This window comes from Marmota monax, unplaced genomic scaffold, assembly GCF_021218885.2.
Source record: "Marmota monax isolate L192 unplaced genomic scaffold, Marmota_monax_Labrador192_F-V1.1 WCK01_AAM20220418_F8-fsc00287, whole genome shotgun sequence".
Lineage (NCBI taxonomy): Eukaryota > Metazoa > Chordata > Mammalia > Rodentia > Sciuridae > Marmota > Marmota monax.
The window spans coordinates 268551-287385 of record NW_026693334.1 but is presented as its reverse complement, the minus strand read 5'-3'; the positions used below and the strand labels follow the sequence as shown (position 1 = coordinate 287385).

Here is an 18835-nt window from a genome sequence, read left to right as displayed (position 1 = left end):
AGGCACTCCCTCTGTTTGGGGGTGAAAGAAGAGAGTCAGTAGATAAGAACATGAAGTATATCAGGTTATAAATAGGAGCTATGGCAGAATCTAGAGCAGAAGTGGACCTGGAGAGACGGTATGTGGGGTGGTGAGCTCTTCTGGATACTGATCAGGCTGAGTGGAGACTGTGGGATGGAAAGGAAGTCACACAACAGACTCAGACACACTGGGTGGCTCAGCCACCTCCAGACAACCAGAGAAAGGAAGCCAAATGCCAGTCAGAGAGAAATATGAGATAACAGAGGTAGAAGTAGAGAGAAGGTGGGGAGGTCATGCAGGACCGAAAGCCAAGGCTAATGGTCTTCTGGATGTGATGGGAATCATTAGAGGATTCTGAACAGGGATTGACAGGGTCTGATTATAGATGCATTTAAAAAAAATAAGTGATTACTGTGTGAGAAGAATTTAAAAATAAAACAAAAACTTTTTCCCTACATCTCTGCTTCATTAAGGATCCTTAGCATCCACTTAGCTATTACAAATTGAGCGCATAACCAATATGCAGTTGGACACATATTTGAAGACTCTTGAACTAAAAATGCAAACCATTTTGTAGACAATATCATGTAGACAATATTCCTTTAAATGCACAATTAAAAAATCAGTAAGAAAAAACCTGCTTTAAAAAAAAAACTTGAAATTTCACACATTAGAAATTTTTAAAGAGTTCATTGATAAGCTATGCCAATGGATAAAGTCTGAAAATAGGGTAAAATCAAAGCATTTAATTATTTGAAATGTGAGTTGTAGCCATTTAATCTGGTAAACGCCAGAACCAAAGATCTTCGAGCTGAGGTTATCGTTGAAGAAATAACAGCCTTCTCCATTTCTGTGACTGTTTTACTTACTCGAAAGTAGCAACACTTTCAAGCAGGACCTTTGACACCACAAGTAATGGGTTACCAAAACAAAGAAAAAATGCTACCAATTTAGCTTTTTGTTGCTGTGACTAAAGAATAACTTAGAAGGAGGAAAACTTTATTTTGGCTCATGGTTTCAGAGGTTTGGTCCTTGATCAGTTGACTCCATTGTTCTGAGCAAGAGGTGAGCAGAGCATCGTGGCAGAAGTGTGTGTGTCAGGGGAAAGCAGCTCAGAACATGGCACCAGGAAGCAGAGAGCACTCTGCTCACCAGGGACACAATATACAACCCAAAGGCATGTCCCCAGGACACCTCCTCCCAGTCTGCCACCCAGTGAATCCATATCAGGGGATTAATGCACTGATTAGGTTAAGGCTCTCATAACGCGATCATTTCACCTCTGCACGGTCTTTCATTGTCTCACACATGAGCTTTTGGGGAATACCTCATATATAAGCCACAACAATTTTAAATTAAAAAAAAAAAGAAAGAACAGAGTGAATCCTATTTTGGTGAGGGGAGACAGAGACCTTTCTTAAATGCATTTGTATGTATAATACATACATACATGCATAGCATTGTACCATGTGTATGTGTGTGTATTGAGTTACAGACATGTATAATTTAATACTGTGGGCTTTAAAAATCCTGGCAGAGTTGTTGTGCCGTGAGGATTGCCACGGAAACCTTCCATGTGATGCCTAGACTAAAACCTCCTTCTTCATTAAGGGATGACACAGAGGTTGGGGATGCACTGCAGGACACTTGATGGAATTTCTGAGTACATAATTTTTAAAATTTCAGAGGTCACAGATGCACCAAACAAGTGTATTTTCTTATTAAAGCAAGATCCAAGTGTCATATAAATGTTCTGCTTGGGCTGATGGACAAAATGAAGAGTGAATAATATTTAATCAACTGAGCAACACCATTGAAAAACTCATATTTCAAGATGCTGTGTTACAGATGGATTTCGCTGGAAACCACTTTCTTTGTGTTCAGTAGAAACATGGGAGAAAATGAGGTTGACATGTTCCAGTTTGTAGGTTCTCAAAAAAGCTGGTCACAGTGGTTGAGTCTGGCAGCCTACTGGAGAGCCCAGTGATCCCCCCGTGGTTGGGCTCCTGCTTTCTCTCTTGCCCAGTCTCTAGGATTCCCTCCTCCTTCTCAGTCTGGGGACAGAGCTTCCTGGGGAATCGCAGAGGGCTCCACTGTTATCTTGCTGGGCTATCAGAGCACTGGGCTATCAGAATAAAAAGAAGCAAAGTTTATTTAAACAAATGATTAAGAGTTGTAAAAATCCCCATGTTCATTCTATAATATTAATAAAATCCTACATCTCAGGAAGAAAGTCAAAATGTTTAATATCTGACACTACAATCCACAGTGTCTTATTTTGAACCGTCTCTCAAATTCATTCTGTTGTCTCTATTGCCCAATGCCCATATCATTCCTCTGCTCAGAAGCCACATGTGGCTGGCTAGGCGTCCTGTCACCTCTGATATTTTCACCTTAATGTGCTTTTTGGTACCATTCCCAACCTGCCCTCTTCCCAGCATCCCTGACACTTCCTGAATCTGCCTCTGGGGGGCGCTGTGTGCAGGGAGGCGGCTTTCTTCATGTGGCTTCCCACTTCTCCAACCTTCACTTCACCTCTGTCCTCCAAGCCTTCGGGCATCTGGGCTGCAAGAACCAGGGGCTGCTGGCCAAGGAAGTTCTCTGTGAGCATGTGTCAATCTGAATCTCCGTGCTTTTTCTTTGAATTTGCCACACATCTTGAATTCTACTCCATTAATTGTTCAAATCTGATTTTTAAAACAAGATCTTTTAGTAAATTTAGGGGCCAAGAAGATATACCTGTGCCTAGCAGTGATGCCCACCCTTTCCTCCAACCCTACCACATGTGCACCCCACTTCAAAGTGTGGACCCACTGTACCCAAGCATTTTGTGGTTTTAATGGTATGCTACACTACCCAGGCTGCCTGTTTTCAGATTTCTGAGTAATTAGTTCAGGTCTAAACTAGGGTCATTATTTCAGGTCATTATTTCCCCCAGAAGTAATGACCCACCCCAGTTCCTACAGAGGCTGATTTGGTGATTTCCTATGGACTTTAGAGCACCTTCTTTCTTCCTTCACTAAACCATGATTTCCTCAGAACCATGGACTGTTGCTTAATGACTATTATTAAAACCCAACAAAATTAGAATTTTTTTCCCCAACCAAAGTTTAATCCTCTAAGTAATGGCTATTAGTGCAACAAAGAAAATGCATCCTCATGACATGTAAGACACTTCATAACCTAAAATATAAAGACAAAAAAAGATGTATGCATAATAAGAGGGCACTTTCTATCATGTAATTCATATAATAAAGGAAATTTTAGATTGTATACAACTCTTGTAGGCTTAATAAAAGTCTTTCTTGGACTTGGAGTTTTTTTTAAGGTGTAATTTTAAAATAAGTGTGCATACAAAAGTTTTCTGTACACATCTGTCATAACCCTTTGGTGAAATATATTACTTTTACTTCAGAACTCATTTTTTTTATAACTATGGGCTAAGACACAAACCAATTTCTCTATTATTGCTATTTCTATATTTAGCATAATTTTATATCTTTGAAAGATGTTATTTTTCCATTGTACATAAACAAAAGAATAGCAATTTTTAAAATGTGTGCTTTGGTAATGGCAATAAAATATAAATTTAAATGAAGGGCTGTGTCAAGTGCTTTGCCATCTGTCTGTAAACCAGAGCTACTGTTGTGATGACCACCAGGGCACGTGTTCATTAAACATGAAGGGCCAAACACCAGAGTCATTCATGATTCCTTTCTTTGGGTCAGACCCCATAGTTACCACCCTATCTGTCCAACAAATATGGAATTTGACCATATTTTGTTTCTCATCTCCCCATCAGTCTGTTTGAAAGCCACTGTGTATTCCTCATCTGGACACTCTCAGTGGCCCTACCTGGTGCCCAGTCTGTCCTCCACAAGGCAGCAGTCTTGGAACCAGTGGATTAGGGTGACTCTGGTTTCTGTCTTCCCAAGAGCAACCCTGGTGATAACTGACAGCCTCAGATCCAGCTCTGCAGGCTGCCCCATCTTGCCCCTCTCAGGCCCCCCACCTGCTCCAGCATCCTGACCTCCTGGCTCCTCCCAGTGACCCGCCCTCTGACATCCTCTATCATTTCTATCATTCTTCCATGCCCTTGGGTTTCTGCTCAAATGTCCCCTGACCCAGTCCCCAGCTCATCCTCTTTTCTTGCTGTTTCTTTGTGGTTTTCATCACTGGACAACACAGGTGTAGAGCAACCTGAAACTATATATTTTAATTTGACTGATCTTCTTTAAGGAAAAAAAAATGTGAAAATGATGAGTAGAAAATTGCTGGTCCTCTTCTAAATAAAGCGGTCTCTAGTTTTCACTATTAAAATGGCCATATTTGCTTTTTCTTTGCTAGTTTCCTGACTGAATTGTGAACTCCTCCATGGGTACAATGTCTCTTTAGGAGAGGGCTTAGCCTTGCACCCTCCTGTAAAAGTGCTCAGAAGCACTTGCCAAATGAGCCTCTGTCCAGTTCTTGCAAAAATGAAAGCTCTGGGGGCTGTTTAGGCTTCTTATACTCACATTCTAAGGTAGATTAAGACTTTTCAAGTAATTAGGTTATATATCTAGGGTTTGTGCTTTCAAAATTTATGTGAGCTCATTCAAACTTCTCTTAGGTGTTGAGCAACGTGAATTTAGCTATACCACACCCTAATATTTTAAATCATATCTTTTCCAAATGAAGGGATAAAATTTGTAGCTTAGTATTTGCTAATCTAAAAAAACAATAGAAAACTGATAAATTATTTTTTAAAAGAAGGCCAGAATTGGAGGAGTATTTGTTTTCGGTCTGCATCCTGTGCTGGATGGAGGACACACCCCAAGTTTAGCATGTCAGTGTGATCCCCTCTGAGGCTGTGCTGGCTTCATGTTCAACCTTTCCAATCAGGATACCTAGCGAAGCCAAAGCTGGAACAATAGCTTTTATCTGTAGACAGTTATTATTTTTGGAAATACCTTGTTTCCATTAGTGTCTGTGTTTTGGGTTCTTTGTTCATCCTGGAAGTCATACTGATATTCCCTTAAACTTTGGCTTTATTTGATATATTTTCTTCTTAAACTCTTGCAATGCAACTTCTTGATGAGCTTTTCATGTAATTCAAACCTTCACTATTAGCTTGCAAGTCTGCTTTTTAATCACGCATTAGGTCCTAAATGCATTAAGCTCTTTTTCCTGGTCATCCATTCTCTTCCACTATGCCATCTAAACTCTGCATCAGCACCATGATGTTTTAAGTATTAAGACTTCTGTAATATTTAGATTTGAGATAAAATAATCCTCCTTGTGTTCTTCTGTATTGAAAAATTTTTAGTTTTTATTGAGGGCTCAAGATTATATTAAAAGTTGGAATCACTTCGTCATGATCCAAAATATCCCTTTGAATTTTGATTGAAAATTGTGTTGAAACTATAGATAAATTTTGCAGCCTTTTCAATATCTACTCTTTTCATTCATGAACAAGCTATTTTATTTTACTTAATGTGCGTGTTTATATTACTCAGTAAAGCCCTCTGCTTTCATTCATATAGATTCTGCACCTCTTTGGTAAAGAGTTTATTCAGTGACAAACTCATGAGTAATCAGGAAAATGCCAATTAAAACTAAAAAGAGATATCGTTTTTCATCCAACAGATTGGGAAAATTAAAAGAACTTAATGTAAATTATCAGCAGGGTGGCTCTTATTCACTGCTGGTGAAATGTAAATTAGTACATCCTTTTTGGCTACATCATTATGGTCCACCAAACCTAAGCATTTATCTCAGACAAACTTTTCCACTGTGCTTGCAAATGTACACAGCACCATGGCTGTTATAAGGAGGACTGGAAACAAGTAGGTATTTATTATGAGACTAGATTAAAAATTACCGTGGTATGCTCCTACAGAGGAGACCTTCCCAACAGTAAATGTGAGTGAACAGGTTTCTTTGATTTGGGGGTAAATATCATTTATATATTGAGTAAAGAGGGGCTGGGGTTATGGCTCAGAGGAACTGTGCTCCCTTGCATGCATGAGGCACTGGGTTCAATCCTTAGTACCACGTTAAAAAAATAATAATTTTCTTTTAAAATGAGTAAAGAGAATTGAGTGCAGCATGGAACTATTGACATAGAGTTTTAAGAACATAAAGCCATTTTGTAGACACTTAGTTAATAAGGCTCTGCAGAGAGGGTTTTAGAGCGCAGACTGGATTTGGGTCTAGGCTCAGCTATCTGCTGGGTGTGACATTATAGATGGTGCCATCTCACTATGCCTGCTTTTATTGTCTCTAGAGTAAGGTTATGAACTCTTTGTCTATCATGTCACAGCCAGTAATGGCCCCCATTTGCCCCTCACTACCGATGTTCATTTATCCTGAGTACTCAATCTTTTCATCTGTGGCTCTCAGCAATGTGTACATACCCATGTCTACCTTCCCGTAATGTTTTTTTGTTTGTTTGTTTTATGTTTCATGTTTAAATTTCTAGCACATCTGGACCTTCCTTTGTGTCACTGTGAAGGATCAAATGCCATCTCCCCTCACAGGCTGAGCTTAATCCAGGCACTGAATTCTAAGTTGGTGTCTGAAGTCCAATCCAATCCACATGTAAGCATGTGGTTCTGTTCTGGACGGCCGTTTCTGCTCTTCATCGCTGTCCCTGGATTCATGGGCCTTTGTCATGTTAGTCTACTTCTTGGTGCTTTAGAATGTGTTCATCCTCCAACATTTCTTTATTTTTTTCCCGTGATCTTCCCCCTCTCTGTTCATTCTTTAGGTGAGCTTGGTATCATTATGTGCAAAGCAACTTTAAGTCATTCTAGGTTTTGGATTAGAATGGCCTCAATTTTAACTGAATATGGGCCAATGTGAAGTCTTCGCAATAGCAGAGGTGTGCTGTTCCATTCACATTTATTCACATCTGCTTCATAGATGCAAGTATCTCCAGATAGGAAGTCCTCGATTCTTTGTTAATTTCCCTAGTATTTTATCTACAATGTTACTTTCTCAAATGATGTTTTTCTCTTAAAATTCTGACTGATTATTTTTGATATATAGGAAATCTGTGGTTTTAAATACATAAGGAAACTTTTTATTTTAATCTTATATTTTACTGAATTTTCTTATTAATCCTAAAAGATTTTTCAATGGATTTTGATAATTGTGATCCTTTTTACCAATACCCTTTCCACCTTATTTCAGTTTTTTGGTCTAACTCTATTGATCATCACATCCTAGCAAAGTCAAATCATTCAGCTAGAGGCTGGTGTCCTCAGTCTATTCTGGGTTTAAAGTGAGGCTCATTCTTGGGTTAAGTTGCTTAAGTGCCATACAAGTCTTAGGTTTGCTGTGTGTCAAATCCAGGTTCAATGAGTCTGCTCAGCTGTAAAGCAATTGTTCTCAAAGTCAAAGTAAGCCAAAATCAGAAGCTCATTTTGAATTTGGAGTCCAGACAAAGCATCTAATGAGCACCTTGAAGGGAGCTTGACCATCTGGGCGCTATGAGAACTTTCCTGCAACACACAAAAGAAGCCAAAAGGATTGAAGTTCAAAGAAGTGTGAAAGAAACCTTATCAGCCCCAACTATCCAGAGAGCACTGTGAATATTTTAAACAATCTACCTTTACAGACAGTTTCTCTTTGTTTTAGGCTGTGGTACTATAACTGTATGTCCCTCCAATAGCACCAGGCCTTGTGTATAGTGATATGAAATGTCCCACAGATTAAATTTCCTACTGTGAGAGAGTGCGTGTCTTCTGAGTCTATTTGGTGAAGAGGTCAGATAGCAGTTTTAAAACAAAGACAACAATTTGGGATAATCTTTGAACCTGGGAGGAGAGCCTGGGAAGGAGAGGTCGAGTCCCCACTCACAAGCAGCATTGGCCTCTGAATGATGGGGGGACAGACTTTCAGGAGAGGAGTTATCCAAGGCCCTGGGATTACTGATTCACCAACACCTAGAGAAAACCATGGCATTTTAACATCAGGTAATATCTAATGTGGAAACAGAAAGTAGACATTTGAGCTCAGCTTGGAACACAGTAAGAGAGTCACTGGAGGCTTTCTTTGTCCTTGTCACTGCTGCGTGATTTTGTATTCAGTATCCACATGGGTAGATAAAAGATGCCAGTAGCAGGAACCACTGGACTCCCCTGGATCACGTTTAGTGAGTGGTGTCCTTAGAAGAGGAACTTGTAGAATCTCCTGACATTCTTTCTTGTAGGAGCGGGGAGGGGCCTGCCACAGGGGTGGACACCAGGGGTTTCAGCAGAGTCCACTGCCTGCTGTTCTTCCACTCACACTTGGCGGAATCTCACCCTCAGACAGGGTGACCATTGGGAGAACATGGCTGCCTGAGCGTGGTCAGTGCAGGGGAATGGAAGGGCCAGGTGTGTGTGTGACTTGGCTGTGGTGCTGCAGGCACCTTTTAAGTGACCAATAGGACACATCACTACACAGAAAATGATGATTCCCTTCAGTCCAAGATAAAGGCTTTTCCTACTTTCCTTTATCTCCTTAAATGATGGGATCATGATGGAGATGAGAACTTACAAGTTCAAACTGCAACCAAATAGATCATTACAGAGATTTTTCATGAGAAATAGTTTTCATGAACCAGAGTCATGGACAGAACCTTTGCAAATACTGGTACAGTATCTTCTACTGCTCTTAAATAGAACAAAGAATTAAAAGATTAAGAATACCAGCTTTGCACCTCTGAGATGTGCTTTCGGTTTCACGTCGATGCATTTAACTGTGGTGGTCTTCTCTGATTCCAGTGCCAGCTGAGAGAGTCATTTTATCAGTCCTCCAGTGGGGTGGACTTGAAGTCCAGAGTGGGTTTGGAAAGCCTATGCAGGGTGACAAATGTTCGGGGAATTGTGGGGGCTTTTTGATGGGATACTTACATGGAACCAATAAGATAAATAAAATATTAGTAATAATGTCTTTGCAGACTTATTGTTTTTTCCATATGCACCTTAATGTGTTGCCTCCTTTGCCCTTCCTAACGATTCTCCAAGGTAGGCAGGATGGAGACGCAGACTTTTTTCTTTGATTTAATATTTATTGGTAGAAAGATACCTTCAATGCCTACTTTGTGTTTGTATAAATTCTACATTCTCTTTGTTTCTTCTTGCTTTCTTTGGAGTTTTGGGGCCTTGAAAATGAACTTAACATGTTATTTATGCATTTGATTTTTTTTACATGACAGTAGAGTGTGTTTTCAAATACTATATATTCATAGAATAAGAATGATTCGTTCCAATTAGAATTCCATCATTGTGGTTGTACATGATGTGGAGTTACACTGGTCGTGTATTTTTTATGAGGATAGGAAAAATATATTGGATTCATTCTTTCCTGTTCCCATCCCTTCTCCCTTCCCTTCATACCCCTTTGCGCAATAAACTTCTAATCTTCTCCTCCCTTGTTGTGGGTTAGCATCCACATATTAGAACATTATGGCTTTGATTTTTTGGGGATTGGTATATTTCACATAGCTCCATCTATTTACTGCTAAATGCCATAGTTGAATTATTTTTTACGGCTGAGCAATATTCCATTGTGTACATATACCACATTTTCTTTATCCTTTCGTCTGTTGTAGAACACCTAGGGTTGGTTCCATAGCTTGGCTATTGTGAATTGAGCTTCTGTAAACATTGAAGTGGCTGTGTCACTGTAGTATGCTGATTCTAAGTCCTTTGGGTATAAATTGAGGAGTGGGATAATAGGGTCAAATGGTGGTTCCATTCCAGATTTTCTAAGGAATCTCCATATTGCTTTCCAGAGTGGTTGCATCAATTTGCAGTCCCACCAACAATGCATCAGTGAACCTCTTTCCCTACATCTTCACTAATGTTTATTTTTGCTTGTACTCTTGATGATTTCATTCTGACTGTGGTGAGATGGAATCTCAGTGTAGTTTTGATTTGCATTTCTCTAATTGCTGGAGATGTTGAAAATTTTTTGACCATGCATATTTCTTCTATGAAGTGCTTGTTCAGTTTTTGTTGTTGTTGTTGTTTTGTCTTTTTGTGGGATTTTTTGCCCATTTATTGATTGGATTAATTGTGGGTTTTGTTTGTTTGTTTGTTTTGGTGTTAAGTTTTTTGAGTTCTTTGTATATCCTGGAGATTAATGCTGTCTGAGATGCTGGTGTAGGCTCTCTGTTCACATTCTTGATTATTTCCTGTGCTGTGAAGAAGTTTTTAGTTTGATACCTTCCCATTTATTGATTCTTGATTTTACTTCTTGCTCTTTAGGAGTATGTTGAGAACATCAGTTTCTAAGCCAACGTGATGAAGACTTGGGCCTACATTTTCTTCGAGTAGGTTCAGGGGCTCTGGTCTAATGCCTAGGTCGTTGATCCACTTTGAGTTGAGTTTTGTGCAGGGTAAAAAACAGGGGTTCAATTTCATTCTAGTACAGATGAATTTCCAGTTTTCCCAGCACCACTTGTTGAAGAGGCTATCTTTCAGCTAATGTATGTGTATGTTGCCTTTGTCCAGTATGAGATATGGGTTTTTCTCTGTGTATTCTATTCAGTTCTGCTGGTCTTCTGGCCTGTTTTGGTGCCAGGACTATCCTGTTTTTGTTACTGTGGCTCTGTAGTACAATTTAAAGTCTGGTATTGTGATGCCTCCTGCTTCACTTTTCTCACTAAAGACTGCTTTGGCTATTCTGAGTCTCTTATTTTTCCAAATGAATTTCAGGAATGCTTTTTCTATTTCTATGAAGAATGTCACTGAATTTTAATAGGAATTTCATTAAATCTGTGTATGGGTTGGTAGTATGGCCATTTTGACAATATTAATTCCCCCTGTCCAAGAGCATGGGGGATCTTTCCATGTTTTAAATTCTTCTTCAATTTCTTTCTTTAGGGAAATGCAGACTTTAGAAACCAAAAAGCAGGCCGGGGTTGTGGCTCAGTGGTAGAATGCTTTCCTAGCACACATAAGGCACGTGGTTCAATCTTCAGCACCACATAAAAAATAAATAAATAAAATAAAAGTATTGTATCTATCTACAACTTTAAAAAAATTAAATAAAAAAATACCTCCATGCTAGACACTAGATGAATCCATGTCCCTATATATCTTACACCAGGATACATGTGCAGCACCTAGGAACAGATACAGAACAGTAGAAACTTCCAAGTTGGGTCATTTGTTATAGGTTGCATCAATCACCAGTAGCTTCCTTTTCATCTGTTTATTAGAAGCTGTTTTGTTAATAAAGTAAAAAAAAAAAAAGAAGAAAAGTGTTCCTTCTTTCTTTTTGCCTCATAATACTCTCTGTATTTGCTCTTTTTGCAAGACTCAAAATTATTGTTTTTAAATGTGTTTTTGCCAATTACCATAATGTGAAAATATTTTACTTTTTTAAAAAACATAAATTAATTAGTTCGAACACTGTTCTTACCTTAGAAATATATCTAGCAAAATATCTCATTTGTGCAGTATTAATGTAGATATTTTGAAATTATTCCTTAAATGACAAATCCATGTAGTTTATTCTAGAACCAATATATTCCTTATTTAATCTCATTAATCATAAGCCAGATGGGATTCAGAATGCATTAGACAATACACAGTTTACATATTAAAACTAATTTATGAAGTGATAACTCTGAATTGTGTTCCCTTACTGATTACCATATATTATGTTGTCAAATTATTCAATTGATTTCATATGTTGACCAGGTTGTAAATCAATTAAGAATATCCTTTAACAAGTTGGTACAGTATATAGTTCCAGATAGATATTATTTACTGAGCACTTTGTTAAGCAATTTATTTGAAACCTCATTTAATCTGAGAACAACGCTGTGAGATAGGTTCAGATATATAGGTAGTTAAGTAACTTGCTGGAGGGCATTCAGGGTTTCAGAGGAGAAGATAGGATTGTGCAACTCCAGTTCAGAAGCCAAGCACCCCTCTTTACTACTTGATTTAAAATGAAACTTAACTCATCTCCATTCACCCACTGAATGGAGAAAGCAGATCATTTCACCCAACTGGAGGAAGAGAGAAACAGACGCAGAGAGGGAGAGGGAAAGACTATTGATCAAAATTCTCGAAAATAATTTCTGCCTTTAAACTAAAAGCATTTTTATGAAGTGGAAATTACTCAGAGGTAAATATGGTCACACATCAATTTGGATCTTTGGTAAACATTGATTGTTTCACTGGCTTTACAGTATAGTTAAGGGATTGAATTCAGTGAGGTAAATATACATTTTACAAACTAATAACTTTGCAATTTCTACATTAAAGTGTAAAAGTGAGATTTGATCAGCCTCTGTTTTTTGATTTACAAAACAAATCTGGCTTTTAGCAAAGAAGGTTATTTAAATTTTGGTATTAATAAGGATTGCATGGTAACTCTCAGTGTCATTATTTTTAGATCATCACCATTGAAATGTAACAGTTAACAGGAAGTTTAGTAAAGTCATTGAATCAAAGCACTACTTTTAAATCTTTTTAATCAGCTCATTCTATAAACTAGTTCTCAGACATGGTGACTTGAGTTTTCATAAACATCCAAAGCAAGAAAAAGCACCATGCTGGTCTCTGAAGGCGGTGTGTTTGTGCATGTGAATGCAGTGTGTATGTATATATGACACTATGGCAGTTGTCTTGCACGCTATTATTTAAACTTACTTTGGGTTTCAGATCCAGCCTAGTTTCTTTTAACACTAGCCCAGAAGCCCAAAGATATACCTATTTTGCTTAAAATGAGATAGATCCCTGAGGGCCATAGAAGGGATCCCCAGGTTCTCACCTGTTCTTAGGTCCTAATTTTACCACCCAGTGGGCTGACAAAAGGCTACTTTGGCCTTCTGCTCTTGTACCTATGCCTCCCTCCACATTTCACTCCTTTGCAGTGCAGGTGAGCAATCTCTTTTGTCACACTCAAATGCCCAAAAGGCTGTGCCCTCAGCGGCTCACCAAGAAACTTTTCTTGGTATTTTTCTAAATAAAGACAAGTACTTCCTCAAACAAAGTTGCAAACTTTGAAGCAATTTTTTAACCCACTATATATATCATCCCCACTATATATATCATCTTCAGACTGTTATGAACATCCTGACACAACTCTAACTGGGTGAGCTACAGATAGTTCACCGATGTTGATATCAATTTAATTATAATAACTAGCTTATTGGTAATATATTGTATTCTTAAAAATGCAGATTATATTAATAACAAATTCACTAAGAGACCCTGTTTTTAAGAGGTGATGCTGTATTGTTTGCATGTTTTATGTTTCACCTTAATTCATTCTTTTGTTTTCTGGCTAAAGCTTAGATGTCTTCTGCCTTTTAAGGAAAGGGCAGGGAGGAAATCCACTGTGTCCTACTCTTGAATGATTTTCAGGTATTCTCAGCTCTGGAATTTTAACGGTAAAAACACTTGTAAACAGTGGATTGATGGGAGCGATGTGGAAGCTGTTTCCATTCTCCCCTGGTGGAAACTGAATGGGCATCACAGAGCCTGAACATACACATTCCAGGAACATACACGTTCCTAAGATGGGGTCTATACCAGATTTTAAATTTCCCTGACAGAACAGGCAGCAGAGCATGGTTTCTTTCTCTCTTTCTTTCTTTCTCTCTTTATTTCTCTCTCTCTTTTTTCTCCCTCCCTCTTCCTTCCTTCCTTCCTTCCTTCCTTCCTTCCTTCCTTCCTTCCTTCCTTCCTTCTTGCTTGTCAATTCAGTCCATCAGTTTCCACTTTCTCACTCCTAATGGACTAGTCTTATCTTCTAGATCTCTGAAATTTTCACCTAAGCAGAAAAATAAATGTAAACTATTGACATAACTACAACTGACAAAATCTGGCCACTTATCAAAGAATTATTTAATAAAAAAAAATCTAAAGCTACCTATGCAGGTTATCCTATGAAAAGCCCTTTCCAGCCATTTTCTAAGCCTGTCAGCTTCAGGAAGGTAGCAGATATGGGATTTGTGCAATTCAGATTGTATCAAAGCTATCCTATCCCTTATGAATTTCAACATTGGTTGTTTTAATTCAATCATTTATACTAACACAAATAAATCTAAATCATGCAGGTAGTCTTAGAAGAAACACAACAATATATACCATTACACACCTATCAAAATGGCCAGAATCTAAGCACTGACATCACCAAATGCTAGTGAGGATGTGGAGCAACAGGAACTCTCACTGTGCAAGATGGCACAGGCACTTTGGAAGAACTGAATATACTCTCAGTATATAATGCATCAATTATACTCTGAAATTTACCCATAGGGATAAAAGCTTAGAACCATCACATAGAGGGTATATATATATATATATATATATATATATATATATATATTGTCAATGGACCTTTATTTATTTATATGTGATGCTGAGGATCGAACCCAGTGCCTCACACATGTTAGGCAAGCACTCTTATCACTGAGCCGCAACTACAGCTCTCACACATAGGTTTATAGCAGCTTTATACATAATTGCTCAAACTCAAAAGCAACCAAGATGCTCTTTATTAAATGAATGGTCTCACTGTAGTATATCCATAAAATGGAATTCTATTCAGCATTAGAAAGAAATGAGCTAGCAAGCCATGAAAAGACAGGAAGGAACCTTAAATGAATACTACTAAGAAAAAGGCGGTGTCCTGTATAGTTCCAACTGCTTGACATCCTAGAAAAAATGAAGCCTATAGAGATGGTTAAAAAGATCAGTAGTTTCCCAGGTTTGGGGTAAAAAGGGGGAAGAGAATAGACAGAACGCAGAGGACTTGTGGGGCAGGGAAACCATTCTATCTACTACTGGGGTGGGGGGTACATGCCATTTTACATTTGTCAAGACCTGTGGAATGCACAACACCAGCCCTATTGTAACTTTGGACTATGAAGCATTTAGAGGTTGAGTGACAGCAGTAAGTCAATTAAGTGAATCCCCTGTAACCAAAGGACCCTAGAGTGCAGAATGTTGGTGGTTGGGGAGGTCATACCTTTGTGCAGGCAAGGAGCACAGAATGCCGAGCTTTCAGCTCAGTTCTGCTGTGAACCCAAAACTGCTCTAAAACATCAAAATCCCATTGGAAAAAGAGTTTTAAAATGTAAAAGAAAAAGGAGGAGGAGGAGAGGAAACGAATATATAAAAACCAACTACACCAGTCTTCCACTCATTTGGTACTTATTCACTTGCTACGTTCTGTCTTACTTTTCTTTCTTACTTTCTTCTAGGGCATTTTATTCTGTTGTTAAAGGTAAAGGTTACATATTAGCTAACTTGGTTGACTTTATTTTAGTTATATTAAACCTAGACTTTTTTGAGATTTGAGAATTCGGCATGAAGATGGTTCAGGAAATGAGGTGAGAGGATCAACTCACCAGCAGTGACCGGGCTCAGCCTGCTGGATGTAGAGCCCTCATGGGGGAGATGAGTCAGAAAGATTGCTGGACATGGAGTAGGACAGGACGTAAAGGTCCCACTTCTAAAGAAGAGCATCCCCTGGTAGTGTTTCAAAAAGTTATACTTTATTAATGTTCAGAATAGGTTTGTTTGGAGACTTTAAAGGATTCTTGACTATGTGCCAGAAGAATGAGGAAGAAAGATCTAGGAGAAAGAGCAGAGGAGAAGGGACGAGGACAGCCCAGGTCCTCCAGAGCAGACCAGGAGGAGACGTCCCGGGCAGGGCTTCCCCTCTGTTCCTGCTGGAAGCAGGGGGAGGGGCACGAGGCACCAAAGACCTGACTTCCCATTTCACAGGTGGGAATATTTAAATATTGATTCCGACTAACTTTTGGCTTTAGAAAACTGAAATGGGAGTCTCAAATTCTAAGATAACATTCAACCTCCTGAAAACAAAAGCTTTTATATAGATGACCTGGTGGCCCCAAACAGGAGTGAAAGGAAAGTGCTATGATCTTATCTGTGTTTCTCTAAATAGATTCAAATAGAATTTGAGTATGTGGAATTAATTAGGGTCATGATGAAAATATTGTGATCTCATTATATTATTAAGAATTCATCTTATTCATTCTGAACTCATTTACCCTCTTAATGAGTTTGGATAATATTTTAGTTGCTTAATTTATTGAGTCACATGAATGGGAAATGTCATAAATTAGAATATTAATTATGATATTCACAATAACTAAAATACATAGGTATGGATGAAATTGTTTTGTTTTCTGATTTACTATATGCCATCTGTCTTTAATATATAACTGACAGATTGACTGTATAAATAAGTTTGTTATCTTTTTAATGGCTTTATCATTATTTAAATATTAAACCAAGAGAATTTTAAGGTAAAGCACACAATTTCAATACACACACATAGAAAAAAAATGGATATTCACAGTTTAAACTTTCCATACAAATGCAGTATCCCTTCTGAGGTGCTTTAATAGAGTGGAGGTGGATGTAATCCAGATGTGTTTTAAGGACACACCTCTAGTTTGCATCACACAAGGAGCAATACAAACTCACCTTCCTGGGGTAGATGCGAAGCAGTACAACTGGGCAGAACTCTCAGTTGGGCAAAGTGGTTTCTGGCTGCTTTTTCTCAGCTTGACTTGGTAATCCCCGGAGCAGTCATCTGCAGGTGCCATGCAGACAGCCTGGGAGGATGGTACCCCGCTCAGCACTGTGGTCCTGAGTCCCCTCTCCTCCTGCCCTGGTGCTTCTCCCACGGGGTGTAATACTTGAAGTACTGTGCATAAAGTTTCCAAAATAAAAACTTTTATGGCCCATGCGTTCTTTGAGGGTTTTTTTCTTTCCTGCTCTCACTTGTGGCTGAATGAAAATCATTCCTATAGGAATGGATGGCCCATGGGTGGTCCCACCATAGGTGTGAGGCCTGCCTTCATTTTGTTTGTAAGCAGGTAGCAATTGCTGCTGGGGCCTCAGGGCCGCATTCTTGGCTCTTCATAAAAGGGTGTTTTCATCCCTTTGAAGAGGTTATTGCTTAATCTTAAAAAGCACTATTAAATTTGAGGAATACTTAGGTAGCAAGTGACATAGTAACTGACTAGCCTCATTCATCCATTCAGCAAACATTTAGTGGCATCTGCTATGTTCTTGGCCATGCACTTGTGGTAGGAATAAGAATACATCAGTGAACCAAACAAGGAGATTGGCCCTCCCAGAACATGCCTTCAAACAGGACACAGCTGATAACAATAAATGTAACAAATTAGGTGAGCCTGTCAAGGGTCTGAAGAACACTGTTCCCAATGAAGGTTAAACCAGGATGCTGTGGCAGAGGGTGGGTGTGGTTCAGATTATAGTTTTAAGCAATGTGGTTAGAGGAACTTCATAGAGAAGGTAGCATCTGCATAACACCAAGAGCGGGGGGAGGATTTGGCCATGGGTCCTGGCATATCAGTGAGATGGATGGGTTTTCTGTAATAAGAAAATTAAGTAGAGAAGGTACCAATGCTCTGTCCCTGGGAAACATTGAAGTTTAAACAAAGCAAACGAGAAGGACATTACAAAATGAATTCTTGTATTTTCCCATGTTAAATGCAGAGGTATTCAGACACAGCTTCACCCGTGGCAACTGTGAAATAGTCTGCATGTTAACTAGCCACTTTGTTTTGCTTCCAGTTTAAATTTTAAAAGAGGTCCCAACATCAAAGGGCAGTAAGGAAAGCAGGCATTTTGCAAACACATTGCAAAGGTTGTTTCACATTTACTTGTAAAAGATTAAAATTGTCTCTGGGTAAAAAGGACACGAAAATTTAATGCAGCTTTTGTTGTTGTTGTTTTTAATCAAATACCTAAGTGCAACTACTTAGCTCAACATGTTCTGTCTCTCATTGTGAGTGACATTCTCATCTTCCCAGATCTTCTGAGATAAATAAAACTCCTTGTGGCAAGGATTCCAGTTTCTCATTTAGCTCCTGGTTCCTTTGAATCATTTGGAGTGTTTCCCTATTAAATAGCATAATTTTAGCATTTCCTGCATCAACCCTGCAGCCTTGTAAGACAGTGGTTAAATTTAATAAGCCTAAGGAATGGGGACCATTCTCCTGCCTTTTGCTCCTCCATCTGCTTCATGCCGTGAATGTGTGGCATATTTTTAGAGAGAAATGTCTGAGACACCCATTCTAAAGTGAAAATCACCTTTCCAAAATTCTATAGCTTGAAAGAAATACATTTAAATTTTTATTGGGAGGATATTAAAGCAAGTACAGGCAATAAAATCAGGGAACACTTAATGGCTTTCTTTTCCCTTTGCATGTCTTAATTCAGTTCAGTGCAATTAATTGTAGCAGATTCTTCATATAAAAAAAAAAACATGTTTTGCTTTAGGTAGTGAAACTGTGCTCACTGAGGTGAAAGTCATGTCCTCTGCTCTTTCAGATAAGGAGACAAGGGGGCATACAGCTCCTGGTGGACCTGCTGGATCACCGGATGACGGAAGTCCACCGCAGTGCCTGCGGCGCCCTGAGGAACTTGGTGTATGGAAAGGCCAATGATGATAACAAAATCGCCCTGAAAAACTGCGGTGGCATCCCCGCACTGGTGAGGTTACTCCGCAAGACTACGGACCTGGAGATCCGGGAGTTGGTCACAGGTTAGCATCGCTACTCGGTCATTACACTGGATCTCAAGGCAGATTCTCCATTACCCAGCCATATATTAAGAGTGCAAAGCCAATGTTGTGGTTCTGGGCTTCTCAGAGTGCTCATAACATGGGCCGTCTCAGTTTCTGTTTTCAAATGAGCCGACACGTGAATAATGTAGTAGCCATTGCCACACGCCTGGATTGATCGTGTTAAATCAGTAGAAGCCAGTAAATGTAGCCCTCCCTAAAATTCTGTGGTCTTATTTCAGCCCTCTTCAGT

General features: G+C 38.9%; 1 protein-coding gene across 1 annotated transcript in view; it reads left to right on the top strand.

The window, feature by feature from the left end:
- The window catches only part of Ctnnd2 (catenin delta 2), an 818473-nt gene that overhangs the window by 625719 nt on the left and 173919 nt on the right, over positions 1 to 18835 (top strand). The window contains 1 exon segment of the mRNA XM_058583219.1: positions 18351 to 18564. Coding sequence (XP_058439202.1) covers positions 18351 to 18564 — 214 coding nt within the window.